Source organism: Magallana gigas, chromosome 2, assembly GCF_963853765.1.
Source record: "Magallana gigas chromosome 2, xbMagGiga1.1, whole genome shotgun sequence".
NCBI lineage: Eukaryota > Metazoa > Mollusca > Bivalvia > Ostreida > Ostreidae > Magallana > Magallana gigas.
This window is the reverse complement of record NC_088854.1, coordinates 42,797,781-42,816,193: the sequence shown is the minus strand read 5'-3', so window position 1 is coordinate 42,816,193 and position 18,413 is coordinate 42,797,781. Positions and strand designations below refer to the sequence as shown.

At 33.5% G+C, this 18,413-nt stretch overlaps 2 protein-coding genes across 6 annotated transcripts in view; both read right to left on the bottom strand.

Annotated features, from left to right (window-relative positions):
- Nucleotides 1–10,211, bottom strand: part of LOC105320711 (prolow-density lipoprotein receptor-related protein 1) — a 72,372-nt gene extending 62,161 nt beyond the window's left edge. For all 5 annotated transcript variants that reach the window (XM_066076736.1, XM_066076738.1, XM_066076740.1 and 2 more), the window contains exon 1: nucleotides 9,967–10,211. In XM_066076736.1, coding sequence (XP_065932808.1) covers nucleotides 9,967–10,042 — 76 coding nt within the window. In that variant the 5' untranslated portion in view covers nucleotides 10,043–10,211. The remainder of the gene's footprint in view (nucleotides 1–9,966) is intronic.
- Nucleotides 10,212–12,058: 1,847 nt separating this feature from the next.
- Nucleotides 12,059–18,311, bottom strand: LOC105339094 (uncharacterized protein C7orf57 homolog). The gene is made up of 7 exons (XM_011444504.4): nucleotides 18,163–18,311; nucleotides 17,306–17,488; nucleotides 15,255–15,378; nucleotides 14,828–15,145; nucleotides 14,432–14,659; nucleotides 13,403–13,519; nucleotides 12,059–13,020 (listed from the first exon to the last, which is right to left on the bottom strand). Exons 1-7 carry the CDS (start codon nucleotides 18,191–18,193, stop codon nucleotides 12,954–12,956), a joined length of 1,068 nt encoding a protein of 355 aa, XP_011442806.3. The 5' UTR covers nucleotides 18,194–18,311; the 3' UTR covers nucleotides 12,059–12,953.
- Between the last annotated feature and the right edge of the window lie 102 nt (nucleotides 18,312–18,413).

The following is an 18,413-nucleotide window of genomic DNA, read 5'->3' as shown; positions in this document are numbered from 1 at the left end:
AAAGGATTTATTTAACAGAGTTTACTGCAGATAAAATTTAAATTAAGGATTGAGTGGTTCAAAATTCAGATCATTTCCCCGATAATGCTATTACAAGGGCCAGTTTGTATGAATAATATATTAATCAATAATTATTTTCCACTTCTTTCAGTTTCCATGAAGCAGGAACTTAAAATGATTCATTTACCAATAAGAATAAATATAATTAACACATGGTTTCAAAGAAAACCTTACAGCCTATTGAATTTCATAAATTTCCCACTATAATGAATAATACATATCTAGAAAGAAAAAATTGGAAAATTGATGAGATATCTCATATTTGAAAGAAGGCGTTAAAAATTGTCCCCAACTGAAGTTTCATTTTCTGTAGGGTTACACGTTGCCCTTGATTACCCAATACATGTTATCTATGAAAACGATTAGAAAATTCTAAGAATACCCTACACAAAAAATTCTACAGACATTGCTCATTTGCAATATTAGTTCTAATACGAGTGTTTATCTTTGTTGAAAATAAAAAAAATTGATCAAATTAGATCATTATTCCCAGATATCTGGGTATCTATGATATTAATCAATGAGCGTTTTTAGCTCCCTGTCATAAAATATCAATAAAAGCATAGTAAATCAGCATCACTATCGAGCCTTCAGCAGTTATAATGAGAGCAACAAAATCATTTCTGTATAAAAGCTGAACAAATTACACATGTAAATATTGACAAATCATATGCATCACTGAGTTAAACCAGTGAAATTTCATACTGCATTAAACTCCGCCTTGCTGGTTTAATTGCTTCAGTAAATACTACATAATCTGGCTACTACCAAACAATCCATGTGATAGAATCGGTTGATTTTATCAAGAGAGGGTAGTACTTTAAGTTGAATAACAGCTGACTGTGTGTGTCCACGTACTGTCCACTCTTATCAGCTAAATGCTCTTGGCATGGAAGAGCAGCTAGCTAGCTGACAGAAACTTGATCAGGTTCAACAAACTGACCGTTATAATGCTAATCAATAAAAACTAGTTTTGCTCTCCAATATCCTGACAGAAAAATGAAATATTATATGCCATATCAATTTACCAGATGAAAAAACAACATAGAGCCACATGATTCGAGCATTGATTCTCAATATATGTTGATAGTTTCCAAACATTTTCAAACAACATCTGTTGAACAAGATACCAAAGTCTTAACATGATATAATATTTCATAAATAATATAAAAATTAATTTAATCTGCTGATCCAACAGCACTCCATATGTTAAATTTCAAAATATTTTTTTAAAGTAATTTTTATCCTAGTAAAGTACATCGCTGTGTATATAAACACTCAAGATCTCTGCAAAATGTCAAAAAAAAAAGCTGCACACAGAGTTTCTAGAAAACAACATGATGTCAAAAATCCCTCTACTCCATGTTTTATTCAGTTTAATGGTTTGAAGTGGGCTCATCTTCAGATTTCTACCACTTTTTCTATTTTTTCGAGGAGTATTTCTGTTAAACAGAATTCCCCTGATAGCTTATTTACAACTACCTCCTTTCATAGTGTCATAATTGAACTACAATTACCAACTGATGCAAACCAGAATGGAGACGCAATAACCTGACCATTCATTGGTTTATATACATGCTTACTATAATTCTTGAACATTGAGGGTGTGGTAATAAAAATCTGATGAATATTTCTTGTATATATGTACTTTTAGGTAATTCATCAAAAACATTCAACATGAGCTCCGTTATTTGTACTTTGGTGTACAGAAATATCCATTGGTAATTTTCCAACTTTTATATTTCAAATCATATATTTCACAGCTCTGATTTTATTCTATAATTGATGCAAAAATTCAAAGTGGTGTCTCTGTCCTTAAAATCAACCCATTATGACACCTTATTGCCACATGACAATTTTAGCATAATTTACCTAAATATTATCTCAAGTGTGTGTAAAACTGCTAGGGTGAAAAAGAGCCAAGGATATATTTTTTTCGCCTCTTTCATTCCTCTTTCCAGGACATTAAATCACTGAATGACTGTGGGCCAGACGTCCCACAGGTTTTACTGGCTGTGAATTCTACCTGTGTTCAAGTTGTAATCTTAAGATCATAACATCACCCAATCCGACAAAACCAACTGTCAAGAGGAATGGCTCCAGACCACAATCCCTATCAAGATTACAAGCCCAGTTCGATGAATTTTTAAAAAGAAAAAAAAAAATACAGGTTGCATGTGACTGTGCCTCACCGGCTATCAAAAGCCATCACCTGTATACCTTTCCCTTTGGTATGAAATACAATGTGAAGGAGAGTTTATAGGTCTGGTTGTGACCTGGTTAATCGGATGCCACCCCCGTGGGGTTTTTCTCTCTCTGGTATTTAAGTCACCACTAGCAGCCACAGGTGACAGTGTAAGGATTTCTCATTGTCTGCACCACAGGAATTGTCCTCATTTATAACTACACTGATACTGGTATTTGACCACTTTATATATCTTAGTGGTCAGTGTGAGACTGACCCACAGACCCAATCAATACCACCCAGACATGTGATTAAAAGCCAGGAACAGGTTGACCAGTGTCCAGTGAGGATCGGATCAATAATGTAATTATCCGTGTCATTAGTGTCATCAATAAGTTATAGCTAATAACGGCTTCCATTCCATCGGGTGCAGTGCACTCTCCGAACTTCCCTACAGGGACAGCTAATGTTTCAGTGGCCCTGTGAAATATGACTATGATAATACAAAGGGTTAACAATATGACAAGAAGCCAAAGTTAAGGGGAAATTAATGTGAACCCCATTGATGAGACTGCCAATAAATCACATCAAAACTTCAAGTGTAAACAAAGATACAATTACAAGTAATTCTGTATCAGATTTTAATAGTTATAGAGGCATTCAATTGTATCAGAAATGCCTTAGGGATGAAAACAAATATGTGCAATGCTATCACATACATATTTAACAATTAAGGAAATGTTTCATATGATTATCAAAAGAGAAGCAGAATGATTGCTTCATTTTATATTCCTGATAAAAAGAATATTTAATACTGTAGTTTCCTAGTTAAACACGAGAAATTTATATTTGCGTAAAATCTCGAGAAGTACGTACCACATGAAGATTTTAAAATCTTGCTATCATTTTATATTTTTCATTGTATTGCACACAACTGCAGGATTGCAGAATTAATTACTTGCGTAAAATAAGGAATGTACAGTCTGCATGTATACAGGGAAATGCTCAGCCCCGCTTCATTTTGCTCCTTCCGCCCTCGTCAGCAGGCGAATTTAAGACAGAGTTTTAAACTGTGTTTGGACAAATTAAAGACTGGGCTAAACCCAGTTCCAAGTTAATTAAGAAGGGCCAAAAAAATGTGATGAAAATAACTCCGTATACAGATCACTCTCTAAACTATACCCTTATGACCATGTCCTTAAATGACCGATTGACCTTTAACCTCTCACAATATGACCATGATCTTACTGGTTTCAGACATGAGTACCATATGTCCCTTGAAGAATTATATATAGGCCTACTGGTATGTTCTGTAAGTATTAATGCACACATACATGTATTTGAATACAAACCTATTTGGTTTAAGGCAAGTGACTAGACTACTAGAATAAAAAAATATTGTGTCAACAAACGTCGAGTTCAGATTACGGATATACTGAAGACTAAAATGTACTGACAATGTGTATAATAGTGACTTAAAATGAAGATTGCTCTTCAACCATTCAACTGAAAATCAATATAAAAGCTAATAAGACAACTTTTAAAATAAAAGAAATATACTATCCATTAATTTTATAATAGAAATGTGTCAGATCTGATATATCATGCTTAAGATAGTGATTTTGTGCGATTTTTAAATAAAGGTACCAATGCCTGATCAATACTTTATTTCTACATTTACCAACAGTATATATTTACATTGTGAATAAATTGAAGTACCCCTAGTGCTTCTTGATGGAATCATTCATCCATCCCTTACTATAAACATGCAGGACAAGTAATATATATAATTATTGATCAGTATACATGTAATAGGTCTAAAGGTCAACTAATAACACATTACTCAATCATAATCATAACTCGTTAGTACTAATGCAAGACTGGGTCAACGGGCACTAAATAATATATCTGATTAATACGCCAGACGTATGTCCTATTAACGCTGTACCATTTTCCCTCGAGTTCATTCTTTCTGCATGGCCTTGAAATTTATTGAGTGTGTGTTGCAGTTAAAGCATTAATTCTTTAAAAAATAAATAAAAGAACTCTCTTTAAATACAAAGAAAATACGTAAATCTGGAGCAAAAATTCCATCAAGATCGAAGCTGCAGTCATAAAATAAACAAACCCCATCTGTCTTCTGCTTCTGGGATGTGACAGAGTGCAGATACGTGGATATGATAAAGCATAAAAAGCAGGTGTCTTAATACAATGCTCAATGATGCTCCCATTCTTGAAAGAGACACTTTATGTTCATGCAGCGAGCCCCAGTTTCTAAAATGGGAAAGTGATTCACTTTTAAATTCAGATTTAAACAGACTGCTTAAATTCAACCGTGCCAAAGGAAGATGATAAAAAAGAAATTGGGATTTTTTTAAAGACTTAATTTTTGAGTATGACAGGAAGCCACAAATGAGTGGAGCCCATTGCTAATATTCAGTGAAGCTCACTATCTGATTGCATGGTCTGGCCCTTTGTGAGGGTGACCCTGGGGTCAAACACACCCTGTCACATGATCCCCCATAGAGAATGACAACTACAATTGCCACTACCTGCAGGTGCTATAATGGTCTCGAAACACCAAACAATAACAGTCACTATTAGACAATTTCATTCACAAAATTTCTTTGAAAAGATTAGCTGAATTCTAATACTTCTTTTAGAATCTTTAGTCCTTTGTATTATTATTACATTATATTTTCTAAAATATTTCAACATGAAATTGACGGCACATTATGGACCATGCATATCATTTGCACTTAGCAAATAAGAAATTTGGAAGGTGAAGATCGTGGACTTCTTTGCATATTGAACCTGCATGTGAAGGAACAACATGTATTACATGCAAGACATGAACATATTTGTACTTTAACATGGGGGTGAACACTGGCTGCCATCTGTCACCTCTAAACCCTGTTACTGACACCAGTCAGTTACCAAATACAACATACCAGCATCAGGTGCAGTCTCTACATGACTCATGCATTTTTTAAACGCATATCAACTACAAATTCAGGTCACATGTATGTAACAGACCATCTATCTACAACCATGATAGTTCTATTACATTGTAGCAAATCCCCGACAGGCACAATCTATGATTACAAACACATTTATCCTTCCATGTTCTATGCCGATTAATCATTACATTGACTACAACGCCTCTGATTTTTCACTCAGATTAATTCATTTCAATTTCTACACTTATTATTTTATGCAAAAAACGGCACTATATCTGTATAACCAATTTCCTTTCCTTATCTAGTTTCCATGAAATATTCCTCTGCCAAACTTCATTTATATTAATCTGCAAAATCAATCAGTGATAAATTGTCTCTCTTTCATTCGATTGCAGTCCTTGATTTGGGGGGGGGGGGGGGGGTCCGTGTAAGCTTAAAGCTTAAAGTAACACCACAGAGAAAAAGTGTGAAGACTCTAGCTGGGATAATTTGTATAAAAGAGTGCACATTTCTTGTTTCTCAATTACTTCTCACTCTCTTATCCCTATCAATATCAAGGAGAAACATATTGTATTGATATTAAATGAATGCAGTGCACCAAATAGCTTTTCAAAGGCCCAAATAAACCCGTGGCAGGTTATTAATGATTTGCTAGATGAATGAAATGCAATGTCAATGGTATAAATTGGAAATTGAGGGAGAGGCTAAATGAAATGCAGCATGAAGTGCACTAGAAAAACTTTTCCAGAAATCAACCCCGAAATAAATCTTTCAGCGAGGCAATTTTCCCTATTGTGGAGGAGGGTCAATATCGCACCTAGACAAGGTGTTTTACGGGAGAATACCTGGTTTAACATTACAGAGGTGAATGGACGCCATAAATTTTCACCAACCACCTTGGTAGTTACAGGGACAATGACTCTGATCAGCTTTGCCGGCCTGAATCATCATATTGTCCCAATGTAAATGCATAATCACTGGCCTTGCCTTATATTCTTCAATTTTCCTTCAGTGTTAAGATTTGGTGATTTGTTCACAAATTTACATAGTTCACACAGTATGCCTGCATGTGCATGCATGAATCAACTAGTGTGGTGTACTGTAAAATAAAAAGTTTAACCAACAATACAAAATTTGATAAAGACCTGTTCTAGTTATCTTCTGCATGCACTGACTTTGATTTTCCACATGCATTCTGATGAAATTGAGCATCCGCAACTGCCTATTTGATGATTTTTATTTTCTTAATTAGTGTGTTACAGTATTACGGTAAAAGGAGAAAGTTGAAACAGCATTTCAACTAGGATATCTCCATTGATTGATCTTAAGATGCCACTTCCTGTATTAATCCACTTCTTTGCATGATGAGAAATGTTCAGGGGATGAAGATGTATATACAATGATTATAAAGCTCTTCCCCGAGGTTCCGTCGTAGATATCAGTCGACTTTGCTACATTCTATTGACAACATGGCCAAGAAATCATTATCAATGGCATATTCTTTGCCTCTTTGAAGTCTGCAAGGTCACTAAACATCTCATTCTCTCGGATTCTGTGAACAGTGGTGAAAAGGTTACTGCTTGGACTTTCAAGGAATGCAATGGGAGAGAGAATGGATCAAAAGTAAAAGCAAGAAATGGAGAGCCAGCTCAAAAAAAACACAGATAAGTCAGTGCCTGGGATGCACTTATAACAAAAATAATTGAAGGCTATGAATGTGTACATATGATTATCCCAAAATCCTGTGTCCATTTTTGAAGTTACAGGGCCAGCAAAATGTGCATCTGCTGAAGGAATGGTAGTCCACATTTTCCTCAATGCATGGCATCTCATCTCATTTAATTTTGTATCACTCTTTCCTATGTCTTGAATCAAAGCATACATCCTTAGCATTAATTTATTACATTATCAATACAGTGTTCTTTTACAGGTACATTTTCATTTATTTCAAAGATTTGGAAGATGAAGCCTATTAAAGTGTACCAGTATGTTCTCTTGCCAACTTGTTTAGATAAATATAATACGGTCATACAAGTTCACTTTTTTAATGAGGCTCTTCTCACCAATTTGTTTTCTTTTTTCATGATAGTGGTTAATAAAGATACACGACTCTTCTGCTAATTGGGACTGGATAGGTTTCAAAAAACATTCTATAAATATCAGTAACATTGTTTAAACTTGTAACTGACTAAACTTACACATGGTCATTTTATACGCATACACTAGCTGCTATTAAAGTGCGCAGTATGTTTGCAAGAAAGGTGAATGTTGAAAACTTTCTTCATGATGAATGAAAACCTCAGAATTTTATGTTTCATAAATAATAATTGATTCACTGGTCTGACCAATTTAAAAATAATCAATAGACTTCTAAAAGTTGTCAATTGTTTGCAACCATGTACTTGAGATGGGATGTTAAAACAGGTACTTGTATGTTGGGGTATTGTCTACATCCCATTCAATTTCAGGGAAATAACTAATCCTTCGATTAAAACCAGTATTCAGAATTGATTTTGAAAGTACAAATAACTTCAAATTTGCACGTGAATTGACAATAGGTTCAAGTGTAGACAGTGAATTTAATTTGGGGGTGGGGGGGGGGGGGGGCTCTTGAGGCAGGAAGGGAGGAGGAGGAAGGAGATTTATTTACATATTTTTTTACTTAATTTTATCAATTTTAAAATCATTACTCCATACTTATACTCATAATTAATTTCATCTTTAGGACATTTCCATGGATTAGTTTAACACAGTTGGTAAAGATTAAATAAAATCTCAATTTGTGAAATCAAATCTGATGATAAGCTTGTAAAGATATAATCTATTATATTTAATGCAACCCTATCTTCAGACGATACTTTTTCTTTATCTTGAAAACATTTTCAGATGGTTTTAATATCTACATCTGAAGTGCAAGAAAACATGCATGTAGAAGTACACAAAGCAATAAACGAAAAACCATCAGTCCGTTTCATGTGTCTACCAAAATAATTCCAGTACGATACAAACAGTTTTATTTACAGGCTTCCACGACAAGCTGTTATCATAGCTTAATAAAAATACCTGTTCAAGAACATACGAGACTGCACTCACACACATATATACATGTTGTTATTATTTTTGACATTTTAATAAAACAACATGCTCTCTATTTGTGAAATATTCAATTCTTTTAAAGTACAAAAAAAACAGTACATGTATTTCTTCCAAAAATAGCACAGACTTGAACAAACATATCCATCAAAGACATATTTATCTATATAATCCAAAAATAATAATTACAGACAGAAAAAGTTTGCTTCGTTCTTCAAAGCTCTATAGCTTTTTCAACATCAAGGAATATGAAAGTTATTCTGATCAAATAGCTCAAATCAATTTATATGTGGTGTATTATTTCTGACATTACATATTTCCATTGAGTGCAAATAAATTGAGGTAATGAAAATATTTCTGAACACAAAATAATTCACTAAACAATCCAACATTTATTGGAGGCCGAAATTGACTAATAACAAATATGTAATAGTTATTTCAAGGAAACAATAGTTATTGTCCTGCACGATCATGTATTGTATTGTTTATTACCAAGAACCATACGATTCATATGACAATCAAAGAATTCGTTATTTTAATTTAGGGATAGTTAGTACTTAGTCGATCCATTATCTCGATCTCTGGACCCCAAAAATTCATTAAAGGTCAAACAAGTTTTTCACACAAACATTATTCAATTATGATATTTGATTCTTCCAGAATAATCTTTCATAATGAGGTTTCACATACTGTGAGATTTAGTCCAAGAAAGACTTTAAGGATTTGAGATAATGTTGTTTATTATGATTTTAAATATGTATTTGTATAAATCTGATATAAATCTCTGACATATGACATCTTTATTTTTCAATACAAAGACTAGTACCACTGACGATGACGTTCATTTCAAGGACTTTTAAAATACTCTTTGTCATAATGGCCAGTGCTTTTAATTCAGTTCATGTTTATAAATCTATCAGAAGATTTAATTTTTACGCTTTTGTATCAAGTCAAAATCACAAGCCATTGAGTCAGCCATTTTATTTTTTTTAACACAGGTATTCATATGAAAATTTGCATATCAAATTTGGTGCGAGCTTTTTAAAACTAAAGTCTCTTATATTGCGTTTGTCTCGATTGTAAAGGGCACTTAGGTACACACTACAAAACATGGAAAGGAAGACGTTTTCCACATGAAAATATTGGGGGGTAACAATTTCTTAGTTTACATCAGCTGATCATTTATAGAGAGTACATACAAAAGTCTTTATATCAGCTGTGTTTATTGACATAAATTGAATAGATCCCCACAGCGTAAGTCAACTAAATGGCCCTCGTTGATTAGCAGACTGAATAAAAGGTTATAAAACAGGTTTGGGTCACCTTTGTTGGGAACAATGGTTTCAAACCAACTTATTTACTTAGTTGAGATGAAAATATTCACGCAATATTGTGTTCTATCCTTAGATCAGACTTTTGTGTACCGAATTACACAACACAATGTTGTAAAACTGAGAAAGGTAGATCGTTCGCGATTTGAAAGGACTCCGTTTTAATAACACCAATGAATAAAATCTTTTACTATTTTTATACTGAATACATTTATAAGAGGTAAATCCGATTAAAATATAAGTAATTGGGGATAAATCAATGGTTAGAAAAGTCCAAAATAATAACACAGGTGAGAGGACCCCTCAATGATCCCCAGGTGTGACAAAAATTCCTTACCTCTAGTGTATGTGACGGCAGTTACCCATATCAAAACCACCAAGAAGAAAAAAGCAGACGGTAGCTTCGCCTGCATTGCTGGCTGAAAGCCTTCTTTAATCACCTTTTAGTTGCACTCTTACTTAATCTATATATTTGCACTGCACACATAAAGGAAATTCGAACAGTATATCCATTCCCACCACCATGTGCCGTGTTGAAGTTTCCACTAGGCCTACCGTGCGTTTGAATGATGTTGACTTCGACAAAATGCGACGTCACTGCTGTTATTTTTAGAATGGGGAAGACACTTTCGAAGAGGGATAACTCAAAATAAAAGCGGAGAAAATTTTACACTTCGAATGGTCAATGACTGGATACGTAGGGGACAAGCTAATAGTAACAAAAAAAAAAATTCAAGTATATAATATTTTTTTATACATAAAGTATATTGCCAAAAAAACATGTAACGTTATCATAGGCGCTTCCCATTTAAATTGATTATAAAATATTCATCTCTAGGCCTATACTAACAAACACTTTCGTAAGGATAAGAATATTTCTATATGGTGATTAGAATATGGGGACCGCTTAAAGTATATCATTATTATATTTTTTTAAAGTAAATTGTTATATATCTAACGTTATATAGATTAAATAATATAACGTTACATTGTTTAAAAAAAGAAAGCTATATCCTTTGTACAAGTATGCAAAATGTTAGATTTATATCGTCACATCTTTCTGAAATAATGTCAATATAATGTCATATTCCTAACCTTGGTACCTAATTTGTACATCCAATCTATATGTATTTTTTTTATAGTTTTCAGTAGAAAATTACAATCCACACTCTGGTGACAAAGTACGACCAAACCAGTTTTTACTGGTTTTCTACTGGATTCACATAACAGTATAAATATATTACGGCATAACTTTTTTAAGGATTAATCGAAAGTCAGTGCTGGTCGATTTTGAAAAGAACTTAAGTAAAACGGATAAATACAGAACATTTTTTTTTATTCTTTGGGTTACGTAAACAAGAAAAATAATGTCCATATGCGAAGCATCCGTTTCTTAGATATGATAACAGGTTTGAAGTTTTAGCTCTCAATCTTGACAAGGATATATAGCGGAATTAAAAACTTTTCTTATTTCTATGTTGCATTACTTACATCAAATTTAAAAATTGGTTGATCGGAACAAAATATTTTCAATAGAATGTGTAAAGAAGAGTTCAAATAATATCTGTATTTATCAATCTGACTAAATACGACTTTAAAGCATCCTTTTTCAGAAGACTATTTTCAATATACATTACATATCAAATATAATTATTTTTGTTATACTTTCATGTTAAATACTGAAATCTGATTGGTTAAGACGCAGTTAATAATATTTACTATTACCCTCAGCGTTAGCAACGCACTTGGCAACGGGTAACATTAAAAAATATTACATGCGCGAAAATTATGCGCGTACGGTTCGCTGTAGAATTCACGTTATTCCTATATAAAAGCAGTAAAATTTTCTTAAAATTTTTAAAAAAAGACATTCAGTATAACAAAATAAATAGTGCCTGTTTGGGAGGATAACAGTTGAAATTGACACCCCTCGAAAACCATTGTCAACCTCCGCTTCGCGTCGGTTGACAATGGTTTTCTCGGGGTGTCAATTTAAACTGTTACCCTCCCAAACAGGCACTATTTATATAGTATATCTACATATTTTTTTCATGTATCAAAAGTAAGTTGATGGGGTTTTTTCTGTCTCAGGGACATGTATGCATGCCTCTGATGCACGTACATGTATGTTACAACGCGTTTTAGCTAAACAAGGTTAAATCAATCATTTATTGTATATAAAACTATCAACTTTTTGACTAAAACCTGAACATTTTTTTTTTCAAAGTGCGTTGACTTGGTCCAAAAACTAACGCAGTTTGAAAAAAATTGACAAAGTGCGTAATTTTTTCAAAGTGCGTTGCCACATACGTAATACCGGTATCGAGAAGGGAAATTGGGCAACTAGCCAACATGCAACTACTATAGTACTTTTTACATTCAGTTGGTCACGGTCAGGAAAATAGCATTAACACACAAAATACAATGAATACGTTTAGTAATTTATTTTAAAGTAAATATTACAAAATTTCATTAACAATTAATTATATAATTAGACCACATACTTTGTACTTTGTATATGAATATAATATATCATAAATCCTTTTATTTAAAAAAAAAAGTAGCACGTAAAATTAAGTATTTCAGTATCACATGAATGTACCAGGTCATAGGCACAGGTGCTTGTATTAAAAAAATATATAATTAAAACTAATATGATTTTACACTCTAACAGATTGGGGAAGACCTGCTACACAATGGGGTCAAAACAAAACATCCAATGTCTTCAAACATCACTGAAACATCTTATAATTAGTTGAATATATTCTTTCTTAGACATAGAAATAAATTTATAATGGTGGAAACAAATTAATGTAAAATGTTTTTCATAAAAAAAAATAAATAGGAATTGCTGTATTCAATTAGTAAATAATAAGAGCTATCTTTATTTCATAACAAAAAAAAAATTGCATGGGTATAGGTTTAGGTTTATGTAATAATTAAGATTTTGTAAATAGTTTTTCTTCAATAAGAAGCAATACATGTACGGGTACTTACATGCACTTTCCTTCACTAGTAATACTTTAAATAGTTTTATTACAATACTGTTCAATTTTGAGACTGAAAAAGCTAAATACTGTTTTATCTCATGATTATTCCAAATTATAATGCACCTGCATATCAAACTGATTCCAATATCTGTAAATTCATCAATAAAAAATGGATGAATCAACATGTAATTGATGTACATAATCAACCAGAATAAATTCCTCATCAGTACTCTGAGACATGGACTCCAAAGTCAACATACACCTCGTGTTATTATATGAGTGTATATACATGTATAAGCATCACAGATAAGTTTCATACAATAATAAAAAAAAATCAGTGTGTGGCCGCAACCATTGCTTTTGGCATTGTCTGGTCAACTCTTGACTGAACATTCTTGAACCTGAAATAAGCAAAATCATACATTGATAAATTTGTCTTATTCAATGAAATCAACAGTCTGATTAAAATTAGCCCCCCCCCCCCCCTACCCCCCTCCTAATGTCTGAATACTGAGAATTAAAGGTATCTTTTCGAAGCAAGCGTTTTGGTTCACTCCATTCTAACTAGGTTTATTGGGCATAGAGTTGACTGAAAACCACTGGCTAGCAAATTAAAGATGAGATAAGATGGACTGATTTTAATCAGATTGTCAAATAAAGAATATATACATGTACATTCTGAATACTTTCAGTTTGAACAAAGAGCTGATATAATACTATGAGTTTAACAAAAATTTATGAATCAGTGCAATGTCAACCTATTGATGAATAATTGGCCCTTACTTTGACATTTTGAAGAGTTCTTTCTCTGGCATCCTCTCCCCCCTCTTTGAGTTTGTGGTGGAGGTGATCGTCGATCGATTGGACTGGTGGCCAGATCCCCCTGTGTATCCTCTTTTTCTGCAACAAAAGTGTGAAAAACTTTATACATCTAATACATTTGTTTTGGTCAGTTGATGAAATATGTTTCCTTAAAATATATATGCATGTACCCGGTAGTTTAAAATGTTTGCAGAGAGTGAATTTGAGTACCACTTAATTCACTTATTGAATGCATCCTTATATCTGTCATAATCACAATTACATCATTGTTTTTTACGTAAATGTATATATACACCAAGTGCCCTTGATTGGTGAATGAACACATTATATACTTGCATATGTTTGATTAAAATTAATCTTCGTATTATGGTGCTTATTATAATTTTATCTTATTTACATAGAGATAAAAGAATAAATAAAGCATACTCCTTTTTTTCTTATCAGATATATGTAAAACTGTCCCTTGTATCTCAATGCATGTTATTAACAACTTCCATAAGAGTTCATAAAACAATCCCACGTACAAGAAATCACAGAATAGGAATTTTCATTTTTAGAGAATCCTTTACTAAATAAATTTACGTTTCCTGGGTATTCCTTTACATATCTACATAATTTTTCAAAAAAAATATGTAGATGTGTAAATGTTTTTTTGGTTTTTCAAAGAAGCAAGTCAAGATTCACAAGTGGAGGGGGGGGGGGGGGGGGGGGTCATGGGGAAGACAAATATGTTTGTGAGAGAATCTAGTCTCTTGTGTGGGAGATTTAAGATTTTTAGGCTGTTTTGCGGGAGTCTAGCTCCTGCAAGATGCGAGAGGGTTAACAGGTATGTTTTTCTCTTCAGAGCATCTTTTAGAATTCTCTAATACATATGTGATGTCCAATATTCAAAGTTATGACACCACCAAAAGAAATCAAGCTTCCTTATTTGAAATATGAGAATTCATCCCAAATGACCTTTCGGAGAATTTATCAAACAAGTTCCCTTACTGTGGTTGGTATGCTGGAGGTCTACTCTTGCCAATGGTGGTGTTGTACTCTGAGACCAGTGGCTCCTGATTCTGTGGCCCCTGGGCCGCGATCATTTGTTTGTGTTTTTCTCTCAGTCTGTCTTGCTTGTACTCCCACTTGCGAACCTCATCATGCCATTCTTTGTCATAAGTGTAGGACAAAAGTTTAGACATCTTTGCTTTCTCTGTTTTATCTGAAGCTTCAGGCCTGCAAAATAAAGGTAATAGGCTTTTAAATACTTTTTTGAAAGATTTATTTTTGAAATACCGGTATGTGTGTTCACATTGTTGCAAGCAAATGGTTTAAAGTCCACCCCACTTCTCATAAAAGTGAAGTGTGTTGAAAATGTATATTCTACCAAAATTGGAAACTTACATTGGTAAATATTTCAGTCTAGGTCTACCATCGTCCACCATCTTGGCTGCTGACACTTGCTGGGCGGTTTTGACTCCGGCAGGAGCAGGTGGTTGTTTCTTCATTCTCAGCGGTTTACCACTCCGTACACCATAGCCCGGTTTTATCACCTCTGGTAACTTGACTGTTTTATCTGTAACGCCTTTTCCTTCTCTCTCAAAAGCTGAGACATTGTCAAACCCATACAATGCTCTTCTTGGTCGTTCATAGGCATCTGTTTGTGCATCTGGATTGAACACTTCGTGGTACATGTATTCTGGTACTGTGAACTGGTAAGGACTAAATAAATAAAAAAAAATCCATGGTAATGAACTAAAAGAGTTATCTAATTCTTGAAGTTTGAAAAAATTATTCAAGAGATTTGAAGGTGTAAAATTAAATAACATACTCTGATGCAGTTTTTCCCTCTTCCTCTTCAAGTCTATTGTCCTCTAGGTAAAACCACTCATTTCTGGGATAGGCCTTAGGCTCTCGTTTTCTCATATCCGGATTTTCCTTGAATTGCAAGAGATCTACAAGGAGGGAAAATATTTATAGTATACTTTTTGGACATTGGCAAGTGCAATGTATTTTAAAGTTTATGCCAGTTATATAAGAAGCAAGTCCAGGCCCATAGGTTATGAAAAATCTTCAATTCAAGTAAAAACTTTGGTAATTTAATTAAAGGAAGTGAACATGAAAAAAATAATTGTTGCTTAATAAATTATAAAAGCCTTTTGAAACTTAAAAATGAGGTCTGTTTCCTATTTGTTTATTTCTATCAAGAGATTTTATCAATTTAACACTCTCAGTGAAAGGTTTATGGAGGTAATCCATTAATCCCCAGCATGCATCTGTTCTCTGACGTAGATAAGCCACATTGCTGCTGGTGACTGGGTCAATGTTGGAACTAGGCCAGTGTTTATGTACAGAGTTGATAAAAGTTGAGGAGAAAAATTATGCCTTGATGTGAAGAAAAATTTTGTGTACTGTCATGAGAAGACAAGGATTTAGTACATTTCTATAAATGAACCTCAGATAACTATTTGTACAAAAAATGAATATAGATAAATTAATTTGTGAAATATAAGACCATCACATGATTCCAGATGTTTGTACGGAGATGTATGTGGCAGTCAGTGTTTACATAAATAAAATGCTGTTTTTAGATTTCAATTTAAATTAATATAAAATTGTAATTCCATTTTCCATGTGGGGTTTCTTACCGTTACTTTTTATTTAAATGCCCTGGAAATTTTTCTGATTTGTTTTTTTTTTATACATAAGATCTTGATGATATGTACGCCGGTTCTGTTTATGCTGTCAGAAGAATAACAGGACTAAGACACATTTTAAAAGTCAGGATGCTGTGCAATGCACCTTGTGTGTTCATTTATGTAGCACACATAATGTTCAAACTCATAAACAAGAAATTCCAGAGTGCAAGAAAAAATAGGTCACAATAACACTGATCCACGGACATTCCATTCTAGTTACATGTCACATTAACTGCTGGTGGGAATGCATCATTCTGAGATCCAAAATCTTCCCCCATAAACACTGTTTAAAATGACAACTCTTTACATTCCTTTCAAGTTTCCATTCACATTTTGATGATGGCATGTTATCCCTGTTACTACACGTGTGTAAAAATGCAATGTGTCTCACTGATGCTGTCAGAAGAATAACAGGACTAAGACACATTTTAAAAGTCAGGATGCTGTGCAATGCACCTTGTGTGTTCATTTATGTAGCACACATAATGTTCAAACTCATAAACAAGAAATTCCAGAGTGCAAGAAAAAATAGGTCACAATAACACTGATCCACGGACATTCCATTCTAGTTACATGTCACATTAACTGCTGGTGGGAATGCATCATTCTGAGATCCAAAATCTTCCCCCATAAACACTGTTTAAAATGACAACTCTTTACATTCCTTTCAAGTTTCCATTCACATTTTGATGATGGCATGTTATCCCTGTTACTACACGTGTGTAAAAATGCAATGTGTCTCACTGACGGCAGCATCAGTGCTGCCCTCTCTTAGATGCTTAGAGATAACCCAGCAGGGAGGTAATTATTTTAACAATATGGCAGCGCTCATGGATTGCAAGAATTAGTTATTCTAAGTGGTATATCTTTTTACTGTGGAAAGCTCTGTCTAAACGGTTTTCAGATATCATTATACACATCAAACAGACAAATTTGAGCCCTTGATAATTTTTTCCTGTTCACTTCCTTTAACAAAAACTTTTTAAAAATTGGTTTACACTTGCACACAACAGGAGTAGATATGCAACTTTATATTGCAGTTTGAATGTTGCATGTATGTTATAATAGAACCATTATACCATGTAAACATTCTTAAATCAGCCTAGCTAAGACTTCTCTATCATATGCCTCTAGGGCCCGGTTTGCCTATTATAAAGAACTGTTTACTGGTACATGTACTTACTTTGTCTCCCTCCAGATTTTGCCAGTCGGACATACTTAGTGTCTGTGTCTCGGAACAGTGACCTCTGAATGTCATCTTCAGGAGGAAGGTCAGAGTTCAGACCCGGAATCTGAGAGGCAGCAGGAACCAGTACTGGCTCTGACTTGGGGTCCTGTCTCTTAGCAGGTGCATGGTAAAACCACCCTAAAACAGACAGAAATCTTAATGAAAAGTTTTCATTTGGGCTTTGTCAGGTAAAAATTAAAAAATATAAACATACAGAATGATATGTACATTATTATGTATTTCATTTAATTACCGGTAAACCAGCTGCTTAATGACAGTTGTCAGATCATGCAATAGTTTAAACATCTAGTTATATGAAGTATGCATATGAAGGTCTGTTAGAGAGATAAGAGTTGTATTTGTTGGTACAATGTATAATGACACAATATTTTGATCGCTGAAGCTTTATTTTGCTTGATGTTGTTATGCATTTAAACTGATGTAAAAGCATGCAATATGAGTTAAAATATCGTAGTTAAGACATTTACAATGATGCAACGGCAGTTCTAAGTGCTTAATAAAGAAAATAATTAACTACTAGTGCTTAATAAAAAAAAAAGGGGGGGGGGGTGGTTCATGGGACTCTCTTCGAAGTACCTGCGTTAATATGTTGTAAGAAATAAATCAAATTTCACGTTGAACTTTATTATGAAAACAGTAGGGGTCTTAATTCAATATTCACTTAATTAGCACACTTAATTTCCTTACATTAACCTAATAAGCTGACACACAATTTATGTGCTGGGATACACGGATAAAGTTTGTTTTATTGGAAACGACGAATTTTTAAAATTGAAAAATACAAAACTTACCACATTCTTTGATATTCTTATTCGTCGCCATTGAAATGCTCAATGTATAATCAAAATCTTATCGATAAAATAGCTACCGAATGTAAACACTCATGGCGTTAATGTAAACGTCGTTATGGATACAATGATACCATCTGTTTTTCGAACCCGATGTAATTTTAAATATTAAAAAATAATGTCTAAAATGAATATGGCTCATTATATTTATTTAAGACAAATCTTGGCCAATTTTTACATTTTGTGAGCGGTAG